Genomic DNA, 19,336 nt, shown 5'->3' on the forward strand with positions numbered 1-19,336 from the left:
TGTCCAGCGGTCGGCATTGAAAATGAGGGAGCTCCTTTTTTTCTGGAGCGGAAAACGGCGAGACGCGTTATAGTGTCAGTTGCTGTCAAAGTGAGGGTGGGCCTGAGCGCTCCCAGCGACTACTCAAAACATTTCGACAACGGACACTTTCTCACCGGAACTTCGCTGCATATAGCCTGCACTCACCCTCGTCACAAACCTCCATAACCCCACTTCCAGACCGAAAATGGCTTCACTACCAACCGGCCTCAACCTGGATGAGAAGAGCAAAGCCGAACTCATGACATTCGTCGAGAACGAGCAGGTACGGGGAACGCTTGAGGCGACAACGGAGAAAGACGTTGGGGGTTGGATAAGTCGATTCGTAGAGGGAGACCGGAAGTGGTGGGAGCAGTTGGGACAACCGCCTTTTGAGGAAATACCAGGACTGCAGCATTAATACAGAGGGAGAACCGACGCTCACTGGTGTTTTTTCCTATTTTCCTTCTGTCTCTTTTTCGAATAGCGCCGGGCAAACTTCCAAGCAACAGGTACGGGCCTCTCTTTCGGATTGTTGCAATCGGATAAGAAAGCTAACACACCTATTTGACCTCCGCTTTCCGCCAACAGTACACCAATACACGGGTAAGAAGTGAACTATGCCTGACTTTGCGACTCCATACCACCAAGACTAAAAACCTTTCTTCTCGCCTCCGAGACACATGCTGGGACAAATGCATCACGAAAGTGAAGGCCACAACGGATAAGTCTGATGAAGGTACCTACCCGACTATCTTTTGCGCACGGTTCTCATAACGGTCAAAGGACGAAAAGCGGACGCTAACAACACATTACTCCAACTGTAGTATGCTTAACGAACTGCGTCGACCGATTCTTAGATAGCACCATCTTGCTCCTCAACTCGCTGGGAGCCCAGCAGCAGCGTTGATAGAGCTTGTTAGTCTAGAAGATAGACGTAGAATTCTGGCGTCGCTAAGTCGTGCCATATCGGCTCTTCGGCACTGCCATCAGTCTGCGGAGCGGCCAGGTCTTTTGGCTTGGACGACCAGAAACACGTCCGAGTTGGTGCAAAAGACTTTCCACCACTCCGCGTCCCCGTCCGACCTATTCCCAGCCTGGCATCACACAAAGTGGTGACATTCTTGGTAATGGTATCGCCGTGAAGTTCCGTGCCAGCGCTTTTGTCGCAGGCCGTGTCTTGTGAAGGTTGTGTTAAGACAAAATCGTTTTCTTTGAATGCTCAGGTAGATTTCCAAAAAGAAGGTTGAGGACTCTGAAGGGTCCTTGGATGTGCCTTTGACATCGTTGGTAACCCTTGCGATATCGTGGTATACGGCTGCTGTCGCTGGAAATGGTAAATGCGTCTTGCAAGTGGAGTGCATTGCAGACGGAAGTGGAACGCAGCAGTCGTCCAGGAAAACTGACCGCGCGTCCGCTGTTGAAATTGGCGTAAGCGTAAGTGAAAGGAAACTCCGCTCAGACAGGGCCAACTCACTACTATGGACGGCCGCGATATTACTTCAGGAGAAACGGCCGGCTGCGGACTATAAGTACCAAGGTTTGGGTTTAGCGCCTATTTTTTCGGTGACGATCGAAAAGGAGCTCTCCCCGCAGAACGAGACGACGAGTTTTTGAACTTCTCTAGAACCGAACTTGTTTGCAGTCATTTCAGCCACTGAACAGGCATGACGAAGGTATAGTACGCTCCCACTTCAGCCACATCACAAAGTCATCCCTTTAACATTCCATTCGCTGCAGTCTACACTCCACCCACCGCCCCTACAAGAAACCTCCCAACGCTCCTCAGCCTCAATGTCCAACGCCATCTACCCCTCCGCAATCCCCCCTCCACCTCGCCACGACCCACCCCCACCACCCCCAGGCCGCTCAGGCCGTTCCTCCTTCCAAGACACCCCCACAAATCCACACCACCACCGAGACTCCCAGCCGGATCGCGCCCTCCAAGAACGCCAACCCCCCTCCTCACAACCCCCCACCTCAGATCCCACCGCTCCACCACCGTCAGCCCCGACCCACGGCCACACCCCGCACCTCTCCCTCGGCAGCCTCGTCGCCTTCGACTTCCCGCTCGACCCCGCGGAACACCCGCTGACCTCCCACCAATCCTCCCAATCCCTGCACCGCAAGAAGGCGTCGCGGGTGTCGTTGGAGAACATGTTGCCGACCGCGTTCCGGCGGTCGATGTCTGCGACGACGTTGAAGAAGTTGGTGGTGACGGATCCGATTGTGGAGTTGAGGAATATACATAAAACGTATCTGTTGGGGTTGGAGGGGGTTGCTGCTTTGCGGTGAGTGTGGGGGAAGGGGCGGAGAGTCCTGTTGGTTGCGTTGAAAGTAAGGCACTGAAGTGGGGATGTGTGTTGTGGTTTAGGGGCGTGAGTCTGAGCATCCAGCGCGGCGAATGGGTAGCCGTATATGGAACCTCGGGTGGGGGCAAGACGAGTCTGCTGAACATCATTGGCACGATCGATAAACCGACGAAGGGGGATCTGACGATCTGTGATACCGGTATAAGTCCGCAACATCGATTGCCAACCATCGTGGGACGGGGATGATGAGTTTCTCACTCTTGTGGCGATTCTGTACAGTCATCACGCCAAATACGAAGGACGAAGTTCTGGCGGATCTGAGGCTGAGCAAGCTGTACGTACGTACTCCCACCCCCATCCATCCATCGTCGGGGATTCCTACCTCTTCCCATACATGTTACACTCAGTCCCCCACACTATCAACGTCCCACACAACACAGCGGCTTCGTCTTCCAGTCCTTCAACCTCCTCTCCTCCATGACAGCCCTCGAAAACGTCGAGCTGCCCATGGTCCTCAAAGGCACCCAAACCGCCTCGGAACGGCGCACCCGGGCCGTGTCCAGCCTCGAGCGGGTCGGCCTGGCGCATAGATTGCATCACTTCCCGCATAAATTGTCGGGCGGTGAGCAGCAGCGGGTGACGATTGCGAGGGCGATTGCGAATTTGCCTGAGCTGTTGTTGTTGGATGAGCCGACGTATGTTGTGTGTGTTCCCCAGCCGTTTGCGGGGTTGGATATGTGCTCACATCCATTCTACATGTACAGAGGCGACCTAGACACCCAAAACACGCTCAAGATCCTACACCTCCTGCACACCCTCAACCTGACCGAACACATGACCTTCATCATGGTCACGCACGACGTGTACCTCAAGAACTTTGCGCATCGGGTGATCTACATGCGCGACGGGAAGATCTCGAAGGTCAAGATGACGAGGAGTGAGAGGCGGGAGGTTGCGTTGAGGGAGTTGGAGGTGAAGATTGAGGAGGTGAGGAATCATTGTGCGGGGTGTTCTGATAAAGATGAAGGGATATTGATTTTTGAGATGTGCTTGGATAGCTGGAACGGAAGATCCAAGCGAAAGCAGACCAACCCTCCACACAACCCACACCCTTCACCCCTTCCCTCCCGTCAACCCACATAGGCCGCGTCGCCGGCGAATCCGACCACACCCCCGGGACATTCGTCTCGCGAACCACCGAGATACGCGAGCCGGGGGACTACGCGACGTATTCGGCGTCGTCGGGGGTGGCTGCGCGGATAAGTGGGGATGCGGTGAATGGGAATGCAGCTGGGAATGCTGGTGGGGCTTTTGGGAAGGGGGGGATGCCGAGTAGCAAGTCGCATCAGCGGCTTGGGGGGGAGGAGAGGAGGGAGGGGGGAAAGATATTGAAAAGTGCGAGGGATTTGGATGATATTGTTTGAAATGGTGTTGATGGGGGATGACGTTTCTCAGTGAGTGTGGTGCTGGTGGAGGATGCTGGCAGGGATCTGTGCGTTGGCACCATTGCATGATTGCGATAATCACCCTTTCCCGCCTCTCAATCCATCATGACCGCAATCTTCAATTTCGCTTGCATAAACATGTATTGGAGCCCGCCATCGTAAAAAGTCGTCATCCGTATATATATCTAAAGAAGAGGGTAAAGAAAAACTATCGCCGCGACGCCTGCGTGGTGTGAAGAAAATGGGTGCGGGAGACTGTTGTGTTGTATTGTGTTCAGCTCCGTGGTATGACCATGAGATCCTCTTCGCTTGTTGGCCGGTAGTCGCGGATGTCGAAGCCGTTGTTTTGTTGGGTGTGCGGGGTTTTGGTGAACTTGTTGGTTGCGATGACCGTGTCTGCAAAGAGCGTGGTTGTTAGTAAATCACACCGGGGATCCTGAAATATGGGGAGGCAGCGACTGGGCAGTTGAGAAAGTAACATACCGGCAGCAACCCTGAATCTCCGCAGCGCCTTGGACTGGTTGAACCGATCACGCACGAGCGGCATGAGGTCGGGCGTTGTCGGTGTCGGCGTGTGCATATCATTCGAGGCGTTGTACATGCGCAGCCAAGGATGCGCAAGGGCCTGGTGGATCGTCATGCGTTGGTGAGGGTCGACGATGAGCAACTTGGAGATGAAATCCTTTGCTAGAAAGTTGAAAACGCCATGTGAGCACTCGGCCCGGTAGGATCAAAGGAGCGCTGGAGCATACCGATGTCAGACACGTGCGACCAGTATGGCGGCGCGTATGTGAACCTCCCGTGCAAGATGTTGTCGAGTTCGTCGGCCTGCGACGATGCTCCGTAATCGAAAGGGGTATATCCGGACAGCAGGAAGTATGCCAGGACGCCTATTGACCAGAGATCCACGGCCTTTCCGTGTCCTTTCTTCTGAATGACCTCTGAATAAACCATAGATTTAGCAATCGATGACCCTCCAACGTTGAAGGCGTCGCTTGCAAGTAGGAACCCACCAGGAGCCATGTAGCCAGGTGTTCCGCAAACGGTAATCAAGCCTTCGAATTTGTCGTCCGCCACAATCTTCGACAGTCCAAAGTCGGCAATGACCAGATCGCTGAGGATATTCCTCGTCTTGAAGAGCAAGTTCTCCGGCTGTCATATCAAGCAATCCATATCAGCTCCCAGCTGCTGCGTATCGCTGCGACCGCGAACACCCTTACCTTGATGTCACGATGTATGATGTTGTGATCATGGAGGTAGGCAACCGCGCTGACGACAACCTGCACGATCTCGGCCGCGTCTGCCTCGGTGAAGCTTCCTCTCTCACAAATGCAGTCGAAGAGCTCGCCGCCCATGCATAAATCCATCACCAAGTACACTGCAAACAACGAGCCCTCTGTCAGCATTTCATCCAGAGTGTCCAAAGCAGTAGCCCGCAAGAACCTAATCTACGCACAGTTGTTTGGGGTCTCGAAGTCTAAAAGTATGAAATGTTCGGTGAGCTTCAGTGCACACTCACAAAGCTGAACACTGCGATCGAACGAAACTCACAGTCCCAGAGTGTGACGATGTTCGGATGCCCTTTCGACACCTTCTTCAACACTTCGATTTCGTTCAGAATCATATGCTCCCTTCCTCGCATAAGCTTCTTGCTGATGACCTTCACGGCGAACTTCTCGCCGGTACTGATCTACAAGGAGTGGGATTGCAGGTCAGGGCCGTGTCCTTCAGATAACAATCGGCTATTCGCACCCATTGGACATACCTTGACGGCCTCTTTCACGGTAGCATAACTTCCTTGACCCAAGGCCTTTCCAGTCTGTTGAAACACGAAGTAAGCCATGGCGGGAGTGTGAGTAACCGGCGGCTGACGAGTTGAGACTGGCTGAGCGTACAGTACCTTATATTCGCAAGGGGCGAGAGCAGCCATTGTAGCAGGCTCTTCCTATGGGATGGTTGGTTCTGTTGGGATACTGGAGGTGTCCTCTCACTTTTGCCCCAAGTTGCAACTTGCCAGTCCAGCGCCGGAGTGTTCTCTCGCTCGACGTGGCCGGGGGGGGGGATCTGCAAGCGCCTGCAACCAACACGAGCAGCGTGACTCACAACCACGCGTCTGCACTTTCTTTTCCTTTCGGAGCCCTTGCCTCTCCGCCCTCCACGCTCTCTCCCACAACTCACTGGAAGGGCACCCCAAGCAGGGCAGACGAGGCCACCGCCTTATTAGGTTTCTTCTCGTTCGCTTTGGATTTTGGAACATGCATGATACACGGCTGCGTCATTAGGTGGTCGTCAAGCTTTCTCCGGCTCTCGTGATCCTATGGCTGTTTGCTTTGTCCATTTGTCGATTGTCCAACTGGGATGAATTGCGAAACGACAAAACAATTTTTTGTCCCCAACGCGACCTCGACAGATCCCGTCCGTCCGTCGTTGGTGCCCCGGTCGACGCCCAATGCTCGTGAACGATGCGGGGAGAGGTGACCGATCCTACGCCCGCTTCCCCAAGTTGCCCCTACCAACTGGCGTCAAATTTGCTATTGTTCCTCCCCGGGCCACCGGCCCCACATCGGTAAGATTTTCTGGTGTGGGGAACATACCCGCTGTCGCTGCCGTTGCACCATGGTGAAATTTCAAGAAACCGGAGGCAGCGAAGGTCGAGCATGAAAGTGCTATATAAGGGCGGAGAGCGTCGATCAGGACCTTCCTTCGTCTGTATGCCCCTAAAGCCCTTCCTTCTTCATCCTTCAACATGCGTTTCGATTTCCTCATCGCTGGTCTGGCATTGGCCTCGTCTGCATCTGCAGCTGCTGCCCCAAAACCTACCTCTTACGTCTTGACGGGTGATTCGACAACCGGTAAGTTTTACACAACATCACATCCTTCGAGAAGTCTTTTCAGGGTAGTAACATCGAGTCACACTGATAGCTCCCGTTATCGGATGGGGCGACCAATTCTGCAAGCTCACCGCCCGCTGCTACAACATCGCCGCCTCCGGCAGGACTACGGCCACGTTCCGATCAGACGGTTACTTCCAAAAGGCGCTCGATAGGGTTAAAGCGGATGTAGCTGCCGGATTCGCCCCGCGCGTAACGATCCAGTTCGGACATAATGATCAGAAAGTCATGGACACCACCACCTTCAAGAAGAACATGGCTGGTCTTATCGCCGACATCAAGAAGGCCGGTGGAAAACCCATCGTCGTTACATCGCTCTGCCGTCGTACATTCAACAGCAAGGGCGTGTTGACGGACAAGCTGGAGGACTGGGCCGTCGCTGCGGAACAGCAGGCGGACACATCCTCGGTCCCGTACGTTGATCTCCACGGCAAATGTATCAAGTACATCTCCGCCATCGGCAAGGACAGCGCCATGAAGTTGAACGCAAAGACTGGCAAGACACCCGGGGATGTGTTTGACCCCAAGACGGCTGATACGACACATCTGAACACGGAGGGCGGGATCATATTCAGCAGAGTGGTTGGTGATCTCATCACTGCCCGCATTGCGAACGCTGGTATCAAGGCGAACCCGGCGTTGTCGGCGAAGATTAACGCTGGCAAGGCTGTTTACTGAACACGGCGTACCCGTCTGCCTTGTGACCTTCACTTCTTCTTTCAATGGCGTATTCCTTATAGACATAGACTTCGGGTAGACACTCTGCCTATGTAAATCCACTCATCTCGAGCGTTCACAATCTAGACTACCCTTTTGGAACAACGGCGTATATACAGTACATATAGACACTCCTATATACCATTTTGAACAACGGCGGACTACAGCTGGAGACCTGAATCAATGGCCCCGGTGGTTGTCGGGAATGAAAAGAACGGAGCCCGGAGTAGCGCAGGAAGAGCGTGGATTGCACGGATTTCCATGTTGGGAAGACGTGAAGAGTCGAGAGTCGATGACACACGGCGACGGATTGCATGACACGAGCGTGTTTGGGCCATCGCTTTCTGGCCATATTCACACCTCTCAGGCGTAGATCACTAGGCTTTGCTTTCCCAGGCACACAAGATACCCCTCTTCACACACTCAGAGCGGCAGCCAGACCACTCTGCATGGGGCCGCACAACCAGTCTCTATGAGCCTCCGTTCCAAACCCTCCACCTCCTCCCTGCAGTCCAGTAACGAGCTAAGTCTAGAGTCCTTCTACCTCGAGCCCGGCGCTCCAGAAGGCAACAAAGCCGGTGGCTTCCTCACCAGTCTATGGAGAGCCGCGGTCGGCAGGGCGACGAACGAGGCTGCCGCTCGAACACTTCAGAATGCTTCCACGACGGGGCATAATGCCGTGGGCACACCGCAACGACGGAAGGTCGAGGAATGGCAGGCGGGGACGAGCGTGGTTCGGTATGAGTCGCCCGGACGGGACGAGCTTCTCGAGAAAGGCAGCTTTGTAGACTCGGTTGATAACGCCGACAGCGAGCTCAGTGCGTCTGAGACGGCCAGTCAGGCGTCGACTCCGAACATTGACACGACCATGTCGGAGGTGTTGTCGGATGACGTGGAGAAGAACAAGTCGTCGTTGAAGCTTATTCGGAGGATGCGGAATATCGGGTCGACGGGGATTACGAAGGATTTTTGGATGCGGGATGATAAGGTGAAGGAATGCTATGAGTGTAAGCAGGTCTTCACTACGTTCCGCCGGAAACATCACTGCCGCATCTGTGGTCAGATCTTTTGTCACAAATGTGCTTCCTCCATCGTCCCTGGAGAAAGATTTGGATACCCAGGAGAAATGCGTGTGTGCAACTTTTGCCTGAAGATCATGATCGACTACAAAAACAACGACTCGATGGGATCCAAGGAGCATTCGCCTCTATCCCAGAGTGCAGTCAGTCGGAAAGCATCTTGGAAGCCGATACAAACGTCACCTACCGCTACGGAACCCAGGATCGCCATTGCCTCTCCGGGATCGCACAACCCGCCGTCATCCACCAAGCCATGGCCGGGTTCACCATCGCCCGATGGATCGTTGGAAGGCTTCAGGAAGATGCTGGGATCCTCGTTGTTCCAGAACAAGCGGGTGACGATCACAGAGGATGCAATGCTGGAGACTCCAGGCTCCTCGTCAGATCCATTCCGCGGGAAGCTCCCGCAGAAAGAGCGAACCTCTGAGGATCCCAGCTCTGAGAACTTGATTGATCCCGAAGCCATAGTGGAGTACGTGACGGACGATGAGAGCGAGGTGGGACTTGCCGATCTGTGGGCCACCAGCCCCTTCTTAAACTTTCCCTCCAACACGGGAATCAGCACCGTATCGGTAGTCGCGACACCGCTGAAAAACATCCGTTCACTCAACGGCGTGGCGGATTCACCCATCATCGACAGCGATACGTGGGACTATGGGGAGGCCAACCAGCGGAAACGCAGGACACACCGCCGCGTTTCCCGGAACGACGAGCTCCGCCAGGAGTTTTCAAAGGACAAGGCCAAGCGGCGGAATGTCTCCAGCGGACATCCCCGACCGTCTCGATACTCTGCAAGAGCGATCAGCAAGCAGCTGAGCAAATCCACGCTTGTCAGTCAAGCAGGGACGCTGGTGGCGCCGTCGACCGAGGACTTGTCTATGGTGTCGAACGGGTCGCTGTCACGTCATCGCCGGACGGACTCGGGCTTGCCTACGGTTGAGCTCAATGCATCGTCTCTCGAACATTTGCGGCGGCTGCTGGGGCAAGTCTTATCTGAGTCGGATATCTCTCCCATCGAAGGATGGGAGAGCGTTCTTATGAAGATCATGCTACGGGTATGCGACAGCATCCAACCCGATGTCCGTGGCGGGGACTTTATCGATATTCGGCACTACGTGAAGATCAAAAAGATCCCCGGGGGTCTCCCCGCAGATAGCGAGTACGTATGCGGGGTAGTCTGTTCGAAGAACGTCGCGCACAAGAAGATGATACGGCCCATAGCGAACCCAAAGATCATGCTTCTGACATTCGCGCTCGAATACCAACGCGTGGAGAATCAGTTTCTATCACTGGAACCGCTGTTGGCGCAGGAACGGGAGCACTTAAAGAATCTCGTTTCCCGCGTCGTCGCCCTTCGCCCCGACGTTGTTCTGGTGGAAAAGACAGTCTCGCGGATAGCACTGGAATATTTCCTCGAAGCCAACGTCGCCATTGCGTACAACGTCAAAGGCTCCGTCATTGAAGCCCTTGCCCGATGCACGAAGGGGGATATCATCGCTTCCATGGACAAGCTTGCGTTAGAACCTAAGCTGGGAACATGCGAGTCATTCAATATCAAGACGTTTATGAACTCGTCGATTCCTGGATATCGTAAGACGTTCCTGTACTTTGCTGGGTGTCCCAAGGAACTCGGATGCACCATCGTGTTGCGCGGGGGAACCCAGGCCGAGTTGGCAAAGATCAAGCAGATTGCGGATCTGATGGCGTTTGTTGTTTACAACCTCAAATTGGAGACGTTTTTGTTTAGGGATCAGTTTGCGATGGAGCCGCCTACCGACTCTGAGCCGGTGGATAAGTTCTTGTTGGAGGGATTGCCCGACAGCGCGGGAGCTGTCCCGGCAGTCAAGAAGACCGCCGACGCAACGCCGCTGTCGAAGGCGATTCGGCCTTATGAGGAGATTATCCTCTCAGCGTCACCTCACGTCAAGTTTCCACTGCCGTACCTATTGATGAGGTTGAAAGAAGAAGAACAACGCATGCTGCTCTCGAACAAGAAGCAGGTGGCGGACAAAGCCAAGCAAGAGCTCGCAAAGGAAGGCGATGCAGACAACGAAGTCCGGGAATACATCAGGACCATCCTCGATCAGTCCAGCGGATGGCTCTCCTCCATCGAGACCCGCGCAGGAATCAACAACCTTCTCGAGAACTCAAGCAGCCTGAGCCCGTTCGGTCATCAGTCCATCACGGTACTCTACTCGAACGTCTGCGCGGCTACCAGCGTACCCTGTCAAGCCCCTGAACAGCACCTCATCGAGTACTATCGCGGGACAGACATGACATTGGGGCAGTACCTCGAGGAACTCTGCTGCAATGCAGAATACCTATGCCCCGCTAAACTATGCGATCGGAAAATGCTCATGCACTTCCGATCGTACGCTCACGGCCAAGGACGCGTCAACGTGGTGATTGAGGAGTTCGCGAGCCCTATGCAGGGGATGGAAGACGTCATCCTCATGTGGAGTTTCTGCAAACTGTGCAACCAAGTCACGCCTGTCGTGCCCATGTCCGAAGAGGCGTGGAAGTACTCGTTTGGGAAATACCTGGAGCTGGCGTATTACCATGCGAAACTGGGGTGTCGGGCGGATATGTGTCCTCATGATATCTTCCGCGACCATATCCGGTACTTTGCGCTTAAGAATTTGGCGGTGAGGTTTGAATATGAGATGATCGACTTGCTGGAAGTCGTCGTTCCGCCGAAACGGCTGCGCTTTGTTCCTGAGATCCCGGCGCGATTGCGGCAGCAGGATTATGAACTGCTGAATGAGCAGATTGTGAATTACTACGACTCGTTGTCGGAGCGCATCAAGACGTTTACGTTCGATCTTGTGCCGCAAGCAAAGGCGCAGAGTGCGAAAGATGCCATCTCGGATATGGGAAAGAAAGCGAGCTCTGAGAAGAAATACATCTTGCAGCTGTTGCAACAAACGCTGATCACCAGTGCGGCCACAGATACCTTGGCATTCAACGGAACGCTACGGGTGCTTCAGGAGAAGGTTGTCCAGTGGGACCTAGATTTCGCTGCGTTTGTGAGGCGATTCTTGCAAACCGATACCAAAGAGATTCGAAGATCAACGGCCGCGCAGCTGAAACGTATGTTCGTGGACGGGACAGGGGTGCAAAGGAGCGGCTTGGCAGGCCTACCTGAAGATACTGGGGCTCTGGCTATCGAGATGGGGCTCAACCCGTCTTCGCTCGTATTGTCTTTCCCCGAGCTCGGCAAATCACCGTCGCAGTCAACTACTCCATCATTTGGAAGAATGATGCAGACTCGGTTCCCCGATACGTCACCCGGATCACCGCAATCCCGAATCAATAGGCGAATGTCGATGAAGTTGATGAAGGATTTGAGGGTCAAGCGCGCACCCCTGGAAATCGTACCAAGTTTGAGACCGTTATCGTCCACCCCGGATTATTTCCCCGGTACGAATTATTTCGAGAATGCAGACGGTTCAGCGAACCGGACGAAGCCAGGCAGCCAGGCAGTCCTGGAGAGTCCCTTTGACGACGACGTACCCGACATCACGATCGAGTCAATCGGCGGACCATCGATGTGTCGGTATGCGTCCGATGAAGATGAGGACGATCTCGCGATCGGGAACAACGTGGACCAGTGGTCGGAGAACGATTCCGACATGCCGCCACTGAACAACGTCCTGGCAGAATCCATAGAAGACGTGCTCACCGCTGACATCCAAACTATCTCCCTGACGCCAGCAAAGCAGCGCCCGGCCTCCATCTCATCGCACAACACCTCCACGAATCAGAACATCAAGGATGATGAGGAGGATATGCCGTTAGAATGGAACATCATCTCTGGCGTCGCTGGCGAAACCTCCGAGCATCTCCAGTCCTCCACAGACCAACTCGATCTCAACAAGGAACTTTCGCCCAGCGCCGCAACCAGTGGTGAACGCACCTCTATCATGAAAACCCTGACGAGCCTCTGGACCGGGAACGCCGCCAACCTCGCCCCATTGCAGTGCCCGTTAGCACCCACCGAGCATATCTTCCCCGACTCGAATGTCGTGGTGAGGGAAGAAGAGCCAAGTTCGATCATTGCGTTTACGTTGGATTCGAAGCATTACAAGGAGAAGCTGCAAGGATTGGGTAGAGGTGGGGAAAGCGATGGGAGTGCGGGCGTGAACGGGAATGCCGGTGTTGAGGATATGACGGCGAACCCGAGGGTGTCGGTGGAGTTTGACGATGCGCAAGGTGCGGCGGTGGGGATGGAGGAGACGTTGCTGCGAGGGACGGGGACGCATATCCGATATCGTAAGTTGAAAAACCGTACGCCGTGCCCGACTCCTCTCATCACCTGCTGACGGGTGGGTGAAACAGAATTCTGGGATGGGCCGACGCGTATGAACTGCAAGATCTTCTTCGCGGAGCAATTTGAAGCGTTGCGGAGGAACTGCGGTGTTGACGACAAGTTCGCGCAGAGCCTTGCGCGTTGCATGCGTTGGGATGCTTTGGGGGGCAAATCTGGATCAACGTTTCTGAAGACGAAAGGTGTGTACCATGTTGGTATCCATGAGACGCGTGAGATACCTGACACCGACCCTGCAACCCTTCCGCAGACGATCGCTTGATCATCAAGCAACTGTCACGACTGGAACTTGATGCCCTGTATAAGTTTGCGCCGGCTTACTTTGAGTATATGTCGCAGGCCATCTTTCATGAGGTTAGCGCATCTGATAGGTTACAAGCTCGCAAACTCATCCATTCATCCATCAACTAATACGCATTCAATCGGAACAGCTCCCAACGGTCCTAGCCAAGATTTTCGGCTTCTATCGCATCTCCTACAAAAATCCAACAACCGGCCGATCCATGCGGTTTGATTGTTTTGTGATGGAGAACTTGTTTTACGAGCGCACTATCTCACGGGTATGTGTCACCGTCACTCCGAGTTGATGGGCTTTTCCTCGAACTTAAAGCAGCGATACTGACTCCCCTTCTGTTTTGCAGATATTCGATCTCAAGGGCTCCATGCGTAACCGGCACGTCCAATCAACTGGCCGTCAGAACGAAGTGCTTTTGGACGAGAATTTGGTGGAATGTAAGTTTCGCACGCGTCTTACTTCTGTGCTCCCATCACGAAACGACTCCTGACCCCTATTTCTTTTCTGCCATCTAGTCATCTACGAATCACCGCTCTTCATCCGTGAACACTCCAAAAAGCTACTGCGTGCATCCGTATGGAACGACACGCTTTTTCTGTCGAAACTGAACGTGATGGACTACTCGTTACTTGTGGGCATCGATGCGGAGCGGAACGAGCTTGTTGTCGGGATTGTTGGTGAGTTTTACTATCTTTCTTTGGCCGGAGTGCGCTTGCAGATGTGTTGATGGCGTTCAAATTCAATAGACTTCATCCGGACTTTCACATGGGATAAGAAGTTGGAAAGCTGGGTGAAAGAGACCGCGTTTTTGGGTGGTGGTGGCAAAGAGCCCACGATCGTCTCGCCAAGGCAGTACAAGAACAGGTTTAGGGAGGCTATGGAGAGGTACTTCCTCATGGTAAGGATCGTTTGAATATTGGTGCATCTATCGCACCGAACACTGATCAAAATTTCGCCGGGACGCCGACAGGTTCCAGATAAGAACATCTCCAAAACCGCTCAAGACTCATGATGGATTGTGCAGATCCTGGTTGTACATAGATATTCATTTTTTTGGAGGTGTTTACGAGCTTTCTGATTTCCCCCACATTAAAAATTCACGGCGTCTGTCTGTCTCCCGCACCATAAACATGCCCTCTTCTTATGCAGCAAAAGGGTCTAGATGTCACTAGTGTCGTAGAAGTAGCTTATGCGCATCCGGCGGTTGGGTCGGCCTTTGTGTTCAGAATCAGGGCGACTGAAAACAAGGTTCATGTCAATGAAAAGAGCGGATAGTAACGCGTATAGATGAATATTGCCCTTACCGATAAGTCCGTAAAGACCCAAAACTTCAGCGAAAATGAGAATCAAAATCATCCCGACGAAGAGACGTGGCTGTTGCGCGGTACCCCTGACTCCTGCGTCGCCAACGACACCGATGGTGAAACCAGCAGCGAGACCGCTCAATCCGACACTCAATCCCGCGGCAAACTGTATGAAACCGGCGAAAAGGGACATTTTTTGTTGCACTGCGGAAACAAAATGTGAGGACGGGACTATCCTTGTATCTCCCTGCCAGGTCGGGAACAAGTTCAATACTTACATCCACCGCTAACCAGCACGGACACGACCAGACCGTAGATGGCAATGATACCAGCCTAATCCCATTTGGAGCGCATGTCAGACGTCTGTTGTGCCTCAGAATCGCATTCCACACGATTGGAAGAACTGAACGTACCATGACGACTGGCACAATGTTCTTCATGATCAACTCTGGCCTCATCACACCCATAATCGAGATTCCAACTCCAGACTTTGCCTGTATTCAGCGTACATTAGCGCCGAGAACGGAGAAATTGTGATGTTTGATGCGTTCAGGTGCTTTACCGTTCCATATGCAGCGCCAAAGCCTGTGCGAAGGAACACATGTAAGTGATTATATTCTTTGACGCTAGAACACCCCATGTGGACATCAATCACTCACAAGTGAAGACGATAGCTGCAAAGTTCGTAAAGGAATCGAAAGAATTGTTAGCCGCGTGTATCTCGGGTAAATACTGTCGGCTGTCGTGCAAGACAAGACGGCAAAATGATAAAGAGCGGCGTACCTGCAGTGCAGCCCATAGCACCAAAAAATGGGCTGATAGAAAGCGGTCAAGGTATTAGTTTTGAACGTTCCCACGGATTTCCAATTCGAAGATGAGAAAGGGCTACCTACCTGTATACGGGACAAGCTTCTGTGAATGTGACCGACATGACTGAAAGCTGGCTGTCTTTTGACTGTTTGGAGCGTGTAGGAGGGTTGACGAGAGTGGGCTCGCAGCTGTGTTTTCGAGGGCTTCAGGAGGCGGGTGCCGATGAGGATGCAGATGACCGTAAAAGGACCGAGGCAAGGGGTTGGTTTGTGCTTGTCATCGGGATTGAGGCGGGCGGGTCATGTGACCTGTCAACGCGTTGAAAGTCCTATGCTCAGCACCACGACTTATTCGGCGGACTCCTGGCCACTCGTCAAGTACTGTATATATACATACAGTGCGCTATGATGAATGCGGAGCAAATGCTTATACTTAGTGTATTTGATAGCGAAGTGTTGGTGCAGATATATTGCGCAAATTAATGGTATGTTTATGCTCCAATCACAATGGACTTTCATTGGCCTGCAAAGCGATAATAGCTGGGGTGAAACCCCTGCTATCCTCCACCTAACTGCGTCAAGACGACGGGCTGCGCAACCCTACGGATGCGTCAATCGACTCTCGTCCCCCCGGTCCTGCCCAAGTTCACCACCTCCTCTCTGCGGTGAAGACCCGGCGGCCAGGAACTGTTCCTCACTCTCCTGCACGGGCCTGACCCCACCGCCAGCCGTAGCCATCTTCGCCGCCGCAGAAGCCAGGGCAGCTGTCAAGGCAGCCTGTGCTTGACCGTTAGCTGCGAGTGCTGCCGATAGTGCCGGATTCGCCGCCGCAGCTGCAGCGGCCGCTGCCGCGGCTGCTCCTGGCATTCCATTGAGGGCTTGTGCACCTGCAGTGGCTGAAAGGATGCTGGAGAGCAGCGTATCCATAAAGGTTGCCGCTGGACTGGCAAGAAGATGCTGTTGCTGATGTCCCGAAATAGGTGAGAGGGCGGGTATAGGTATTGTGTTCGGTGGTGGTGCTGGAGCGATGCGTGGATGCGTTGCAATATGTGGTGATGCCCTTGCAAGAGCGGACTGCTGCTGCTGTTCTGCCGTTTGTTGTTCGTGCCGTTGCTGCTGTGATTGTTGTTCATTCGAGGCACTCGCACCGCCGTCTGCCTCCGTCTGGGTGCTCAACCCCGGTATCGGCGGGAATGTCATACTCCGGTAGAGCGCTTCCCTCTCCCCATCCCAATGGTTGATCCGATTTTTCAAATCTACCAGCAAAGCATCGGAGAGACTCGAAGTAATGTTCGACGGGACTTCCGGATTCGTTGCTCGCTCGATCAACTTTGCGAAGGCGATGCTGCCAAGGGATGTTGGTGCTGATGTCGATGGTTGCTCATTCACAGCCGCGCTTTCTTCTGGTAAGCCGGGCTGACCACCCAAGTCCGTGGTTTCAGCCGGCGCTGTTGTTTGTTTCGGCTCTGTTTCCCCTCCGTCTGGGCGCACAACCTCCATGGCATCCGCGGATGTTCCCGCCTCGAGATCTCTCGATTCCTGCCATAACCCGAAGACGATCTCCTTCAATCGCTCGTTTTCCGCATGCAGTGTGTCCAAGTCTTTCCTCAGCGCATCTACGACCCTAAAAACCTCCTCGCGCTCTCTCCACCACAGCTCTCTTTCCTTGATCCGCACATCCCGCTCCCTCGTCAATCTTTCCACTGTGGACCGGAGCTCGCGATGTTTCGCCTCTGATTCGTTCAATTGATGATTTCGATGATCCATCAGAGCGGCTTTGTTTTCCAACTCTTTTATGTATCGTTGCTTCCGTTCCCGAAAAGACCGCTGTGCTTGTCTATTCTGCTCGGCACGTTTGACTGAGGATGTTCCGGGACAGAGTGCATTCAGCTTGAGGTCATATATCGAAACGCTCTGCACCGACGCTAACCCACCTGCTGCAGAAGGGCTCGCGCTGTCTGGCGTTGTCGGCGTTGTGGGCATTCCCATTCCTTGGCCTGCTGCTGGCTCCTCCGCAGGTACAGCCGAAGGCGGCTCAGGAGCATTTAAAGCATCTTGAGGGTCTGGAGAAAAGAAGAGTCAGCTTGGGAGGCTTGCAATACTGACGGTAAGAGGTCAGGACTTACTCATCATTAGCGCACGTACAATATGGCGGCTGGACGGGCAAAGGGATGTGATGTTGAAGACAGGGGTTTTTCAAATCGCAGCAAGATGGCCAAAGTCGGACGGATATGCGTGTGGGAGGGAAGGCAGGGTAAACGCGGATGTGACAAAAGTCAAGCCAGCTGGCATTAAACTGCATTAAACCTCCTTACTATTCACATGCTTTTGCACAGCATCTCAACCCAGATCTCAACCGGCCGGCGGTCTGGAGTAGATGTCGAGTTTGGGAAGAACTTCACCGGAGTCCTAGGTGTCGCACAAAGTGAAAAGGCGGGAGGGAACGACGTTACAACATTGAGCTATACATGCAGTTGAGAATGCGGCTGGGAAGGGGCTTGAGACTACCATATGCAGTCCTACGAGCGCCTTGGAGGTGTGAGATGCGGGTGGGACGGTGTGGTGAACGATAAGGAAAATACTTTGAGAGGTCCAGCCCCTTGTTCAGTCGTACCGGTTATGTACACTCTGAAAACTCTGAATCTTCGATATGCTATGATTTTCATTCATCCAAATACGTTGAAAAAATCTACTTTTAACTGAGGCACAACTACTACCTTTGTTGGCTCGATGCCTCGATGATGCATCAATCGAGAACGGCCAAATCGTAAGAGAACGGCTCGTGGGTTGGATGACAAGGCGGCCTCCTGTATCACCGGAGGTAAATGCATAAATGCGCTAATGATGTCGGGATATTGCCGCGGGACATTGTCGGCCCCCCCCCCCCCCACGTCGCTCCAAAATGAGATTTCGATGTCTCGCAGCTCGTCTCCTTCCAGAATAACCTCTACCGCGCGTACAGTGCCTTATCATCGAGCTGACTTTTCCACCACAGCTCGACGATAGGGGACGGTAGGTCGGCATCCCCGATATCCCAAAAAAAAATCCACCAGATGCACTATGGCGGCTGTCGATGTCGATGCCGTCGTGGGTCCGCCAGGCTTCTGCGCCCAGAAGCCCACGTCTGACCTGGATCCCCGGGGAGGCAGAACCAGGCCAGCCGAACGATTCTGTGCGCGAAGCCAGATCCCGGCGATTCCAAATGTCGTGCCACACCGCCACCTATGGCCAGGCGAAAAATTCAGGGCTCAGATGCTTGCGAACACGTACAACTGACGGTTCTGCGCCAGGTCGCAGAGAATTCTGTAGTCTTCAGATTGACGACAGGAGTTGGCGGGGTAGCTTTCGGTTCCTCAATTCCGGTGAGGTCTTAAGTCGTCGATTAGGGAAGGAATCAGTCGGCCGGTCCTTGCACTCACCGCTAAATTCGACAAGCCCCATCTTGTCAGGCGTTTTGGAAGATCTCCTGAATCGGCAGATGACACCAATACGGTCTTCACAGCCACACCTGAAAGCGGTGGCTGGCCATACCGCCTACGATGTACCCTGCTTCCGGAGACTTCCGGGCTCGTAGGCTCGGTCGGTTTCAGTGCCGCTCTCCCTCTCCTCCTCGGATTCAGACCCGCTAACCTCCATGGAAATGATTGATGAGTTCATTCTCTCGAGAGGCGGTTACTGGCCATTTTTCGCCATCGTAAGATCGTAAGAAAAATATCTGCCCTGCTCATCCTGGTATGATGTCAGCGAAGTCATTGAGGAAACCCTTCATGAAACCGTTCACCCATACCCATGTTGGAAGCCACAACCGACAGTCCTCATCTATCATCATCTCTCCGTGTCCGTTGTCTTTTGCAGAATTGAAGGGCACGATGTGTTCGGCATAGAACTTGGAGACCCACACTCAGCGTCGCTGGGGACGGTGCTCGGGGGCACGGCGTCAGAGCAGTGCACGTCGGGCAGCGCACTTGCGCCCTCCGGTTGCTGTCGACGACAAACACTCCATTCTCGCCGACGTCTCGCCATATAGGTTGCATGTGAATAGGCGCAGGTCTTTCCTCGTCCGAAATCTTGATATCGGGTTCGGCCTTGACGATCCAACGTTGGTAAGCGACGTGATAGGTTCGTTCTCTTGACAATGA

At 53.7% G+C, this 19,336-nt stretch overlaps 7 protein-coding genes across 7 annotated transcripts; 4 read left to right on the plus strand and 3 right to left on the minus strand.

Moving 5' to 3' along the window:
* The first annotated feature begins 4 nt into the window (after window positions 1–4).
* On the plus strand, window positions 5–1,375 carry EV422DRAFT_520845 (mitochondrial import inner membrane translocase subunit TIM8). Its single transcript, XM_053069718.1, has 6 exons — window positions 5–304; window positions 506–530; window positions 610–624; window positions 698–757; window positions 846–1,198; window positions 1,274–1,375. The coding sequence occupies exons 1-5, from the start codon at window positions 227–229 to the stop codon at window positions 926–928; spliced, it is 261 nt and encodes an 86-aa protein (XP_052927429.1). The 5' UTR covers window positions 5–226; the 3' UTR covers window positions 929–1,198; window positions 1,274–1,375.
* Window positions 1,376–1,544: 169 nt separating this feature from the next.
* Window positions 1,545–3,971, plus strand: EV422DRAFT_618277 (P-loop containing nucleoside triphosphate hydrolase protein). Its single transcript, XM_053074029.1, has 7 exons — window positions 1,545–1,694; window positions 1,759–2,309; window positions 2,393–2,529; window positions 2,610–2,664; window positions 2,771–3,025; window positions 3,095–3,317; window positions 3,389–3,971. The coding sequence occupies exons 1-7, from the start codon at window positions 1,686–1,688 to the stop codon at window positions 3,752–3,754; spliced, it is 1,596 nt and encodes a 531-aa protein (XP_052927430.1). The 5' UTR covers window positions 1,545–1,685; the 3' UTR covers window positions 3,755–3,971.
* EV422DRAFT_520858 (putative calmodulin-dependent protein kinase type 1) lies at window positions 3,972–5,885 on the minus strand. Its single transcript, XM_053069719.1, has 9 exons — window positions 5,676–5,885; window positions 5,541–5,594; window positions 5,327–5,465; window positions 5,232–5,252; window positions 4,996–5,153; window positions 4,789–4,927; window positions 4,528–4,716; window positions 4,259–4,462; window positions 3,972–4,171 (listed from the first exon to the last, which is right to left on the minus strand). Exons 1-9 carry the CDS (start codon window positions 5,703–5,705, stop codon window positions 4,050–4,052), a joined length of 1,056 nt encoding a protein of 351 aa, XP_052927431.1. The 5' UTR covers window positions 5,706–5,885; the 3' UTR covers window positions 3,972–4,049.
* Window positions 5,886–6,305: 420 nt separating this feature from the next.
* Window positions 6,306–7,408, plus strand: EV422DRAFT_353179 (SGNH hydrolase-type esterase domain-containing protein). The gene is made up of 2 exons (XM_053066568.1): window positions 6,306–6,627; window positions 6,698–7,408. The coding sequence occupies exons 1-2, from the start codon at window positions 6,522–6,524 to the stop codon at window positions 7,342–7,344; spliced, it is 753 nt and encodes a 250-aa protein (XP_052927432.1). The 5' UTR covers window positions 6,306–6,521; the 3' UTR covers window positions 7,345–7,408.
* Window positions 7,409–7,855: 447 nt separating this feature from the next.
* Window positions 7,856–14,377, plus strand: EV422DRAFT_611449 (uncharacterized protein; the record flags this gene model as incomplete). The annotated part of the gene is made up of 7 exons (XM_053073876.1): window positions 7,856–12,734; window positions 12,801–12,971; window positions 13,040–13,143; window positions 13,221–13,349; window positions 13,431–13,521; window positions 13,600–13,761; window positions 13,831–14,377. The coding sequence occupies 7 exons, from the start codon at window positions 7,856–7,858 to the stop codon at window positions 13,995–13,997; spliced, it is 5,703 nt and encodes a 1,900-aa protein (XP_052927433.1). The 3' UTR covers window positions 13,998–14,377.
* On the minus strand, window positions 14,054–15,522 carry EV422DRAFT_520866 (V-ATPase proteolipid subunit C-like domain-containing protein). Its single transcript, XM_053069720.1, has 8 exons — window positions 15,282–15,522; window positions 15,172–15,203; window positions 15,048–15,062; window positions 14,951–14,973; window positions 14,802–14,882; window positions 14,667–14,721; window positions 14,389–14,592; window positions 14,054–14,321 (listed from the first exon to the last, which is right to left on the minus strand). Exons 1-8 carry the CDS (start codon window positions 15,317–15,319, stop codon window positions 14,272–14,274), a joined length of 498 nt encoding a protein of 165 aa, XP_052927434.1. The 5' UTR covers window positions 15,320–15,522; the 3' UTR covers window positions 14,054–14,271.
* A 101-nt stretch (window positions 15,523–15,623) lies between these two features.
* Window positions 15,624–17,441, minus strand: EV422DRAFT_618282 (uncharacterized protein). The gene is made up of 3 exons (XM_053074030.1): window positions 17,324–17,441; window positions 17,132–17,260; window positions 15,624–17,056 (listed from the first exon to the last, which is right to left on the minus strand). The coding sequence occupies exons 1-3, from the start codon at window positions 17,328–17,330 to the stop codon at window positions 15,798–15,800; spliced, it is 1,395 nt and encodes a 464-aa protein (XP_052927435.1). The 5' UTR covers window positions 17,331–17,441; the 3' UTR covers window positions 15,624–15,797.
* Between the last annotated feature and the right edge of the window lie 1,895 nt (window positions 17,442–19,336).

The sequence above is a fragment of the Fimicolochytrium jonesii genome (assembly GCF_025526975.1).
Source record: "Fimicolochytrium jonesii strain JEL569 chromosome Unknown EV422scaffold_5, whole genome shotgun sequence".
Lineage (NCBI taxonomy): Eukaryota > Fungi > Chytridiomycota > Chytridiomycetes > Spizellomycetales > Powellomycetaceae > Fimicolochytrium > Fimicolochytrium jonesii.